The sequence below is a fragment of the Capsicum annuum genome, unplaced genomic scaffold (assembly GCF_002878395.1).
Source record: "Capsicum annuum cultivar UCD-10X-F1 unplaced genomic scaffold, UCD10Xv1.1 ctg21722, whole genome shotgun sequence".
Classification (NCBI taxonomy): domain Eukaryota; kingdom Viridiplantae; phylum Streptophyta; class Magnoliopsida; order Solanales; family Solanaceae; genus Capsicum; species Capsicum annuum.
Genome location: NW_025827691.1, coordinates 1 through 2,094, shown reverse-complemented (window position 1 = coordinate 2,094; position 2,094 = coordinate 1). Strand labels below are relative to the sequence as shown.

Here is a 2,094-nt window from a genome sequence, read left to right as displayed (position 1 = left end):
GAGAGAGAGAGAGAGGAGAGAGAAAGTTCCCAGGGATCAGCCAACATGTCCAACTTAATATACAACACATACAGCTTGGTTATCCCCAAGCTGGCCCAAGCGTTTCCATGGGTCAACACGAAGCAAGCTTCTTTCACTTGCATACCTCCATCACAACCAAAAGTAGGTTCTGTCTAAAAACAAGAAACCCCGCATTTGGGAAATGGGTGTTGATGCTCATCTGCTGTAGCCTCACAGTTAAGCAAACATTCACCATCTAGTGTATGAGAAGCTCGCTTCATTTCACATATCAATGCGTCAAGGTTTTCATATATCTCTTTGCATCTTGGATGAGCTTTGTCCCCAACAAGAAACATATGTAGCGTGGACTTGATCTCGATCCAGCTACAGCCTGGCTCCTTCCTGAGCCCACCATACCTCATCACTTTCCTCATTTCAGCAACTTCTTTCCACATTCCAGCATCAGCATAAATATTTGACAAAAGTATATGAGAAGACGAGTCCTCGGGGTCCAACTGCAAGAGACATTTTGCGGCCTTTTCTGCTACCATCACATTACCGTGCATCTTACACATACTAAGCATAGTTCTCCAAATAACATCATCAGCCTCAATAGGCATGTCTTGAATAAGCTTCAGCGCATCACTAATTTGTCCCGCCCTCCCTAATATGTCAACCATACATGAGTAATGTTCTAATTGAGGATCTAATCCATAGTTATTCGACATTGAATTGAAGTGTTGCAGTCCTTTCTCAACAAGCCCTATATGTGCACAAGCTCTTAAGACTGCAAGAAAAGTTGCATGATTTGGTCTTACATCCTCAAGCTGCATCTTTTCAAAGATCTGCAAAGCCTCCTCTCCAAGACCATGTTGTGCATAGCCACAAACCAGAGCATTCCATGTGACAAAATCCTTTTTTAGTGCTTTTTCAAACATCAACCTGGAATCCTGCATATTTCCACATTTCGAGTACATGTCAACAAGAGTGCTCGTTATAAACACATCTGACTGCAATTCTTGCTTTATAATTTGGGCATGAATTTGCTTTCCGAGCCCAACGGTAGCTAGATTAGCACAGGTATCAAGAACAGTTGCAAAGGTAAAGTTATCAGGTTTTATTCCCTCTTCCAGCATTTTAGAGAAGAATTTCTGAGCTTCCTCACTTTGTTCACGCAATGAGAAGCCCGATATGATTGCATTCCAAGAAACAATTGTTTGTTCCTCCAGTCTCTCATGAAGTTTCTCTGCCTCTTCCACCTTTTCACATTTGCAGTACATATCTATTACAGCACTTCCAATGAAGCACTCCAACCCCATCCCTGATTTTATGATTCTATTGTGAATCACCATGCCAATGTGCAAATCTTGACGAGCTGCACAGGCCTTTAAAACACTACCATAAGTGAATTCATCCGGTTCCATCCTGGACTTAAGCATCCGAAAGAATAGCAACAAAGTTTCATCCTCATGTCCATTCTGCTCGAAAGCTGCAATTATTGCATTCCAAGACACTGCATCTCTTATTTCCATTTCGTCAAACAAACGTAGAGCTTCTTGTGGTGCATCACATTTTCCATACATGTCAATAATGGCATTTGCGACACAAATATTGGACCAAAATGGGGTCTTACAAGCTACCCCATGTAGCTGCATTCCCTCTAAATGCCCTTTGAATACTGCACAGGCGCTAAATGCACCAGATAGGCTTATTCCATCAAATCCAAGATAAGACTTCATCAAAAGCCGGAATAGTATTACAGCTTCATATCCTTGATCACCACGAGCAAACCCCACAATCAAGGCATTATAGGATTGCAAATTACGATTTGGCAATAAGTTGAGTACCTTCCTAGCATCAGGCAAACTGTTACATTTGGCATACATGTCCAAAGTGGCAGTCGCTACAATGATATCAGATCCAAAATCAGCTTTCAATGCATGACCGTGCAATTGAGAACCCAATTTTAAGTGTGACAACCCGGCACAAGACCTAAAGACACTAGCATAAGTAGATTGACTCACCCCTACCCCTACGTTAAAAATAGAAAAATAAATTTATCCTAATAAATTTATACTACGATAAATTTCTAAA

The 2,094-nt window shown here is 41.2% G+C and overlaps 1 protein-coding gene across 1 annotated transcript; it reads right to left on the bottom strand.

Moving 5' to 3' along the window:
• Window positions 1-29: 29 nt before the first annotated feature.
• On the bottom strand, window positions 30-2,032 carry LOC124890660 (pentatricopeptide repeat-containing protein At3g02330, mitochondrial-like; the record flags this gene model as incomplete). Its single annotated transcript, XM_047402444.1, has 1 exon — window positions 30-2,032. A coding segment is annotated over one exon (1,859 nt), but the record flags the coding sequence as incomplete, so codon positions are not given.
• Between the last annotated feature and the right edge of the window lie 62 nt (window positions 2,033-2,094).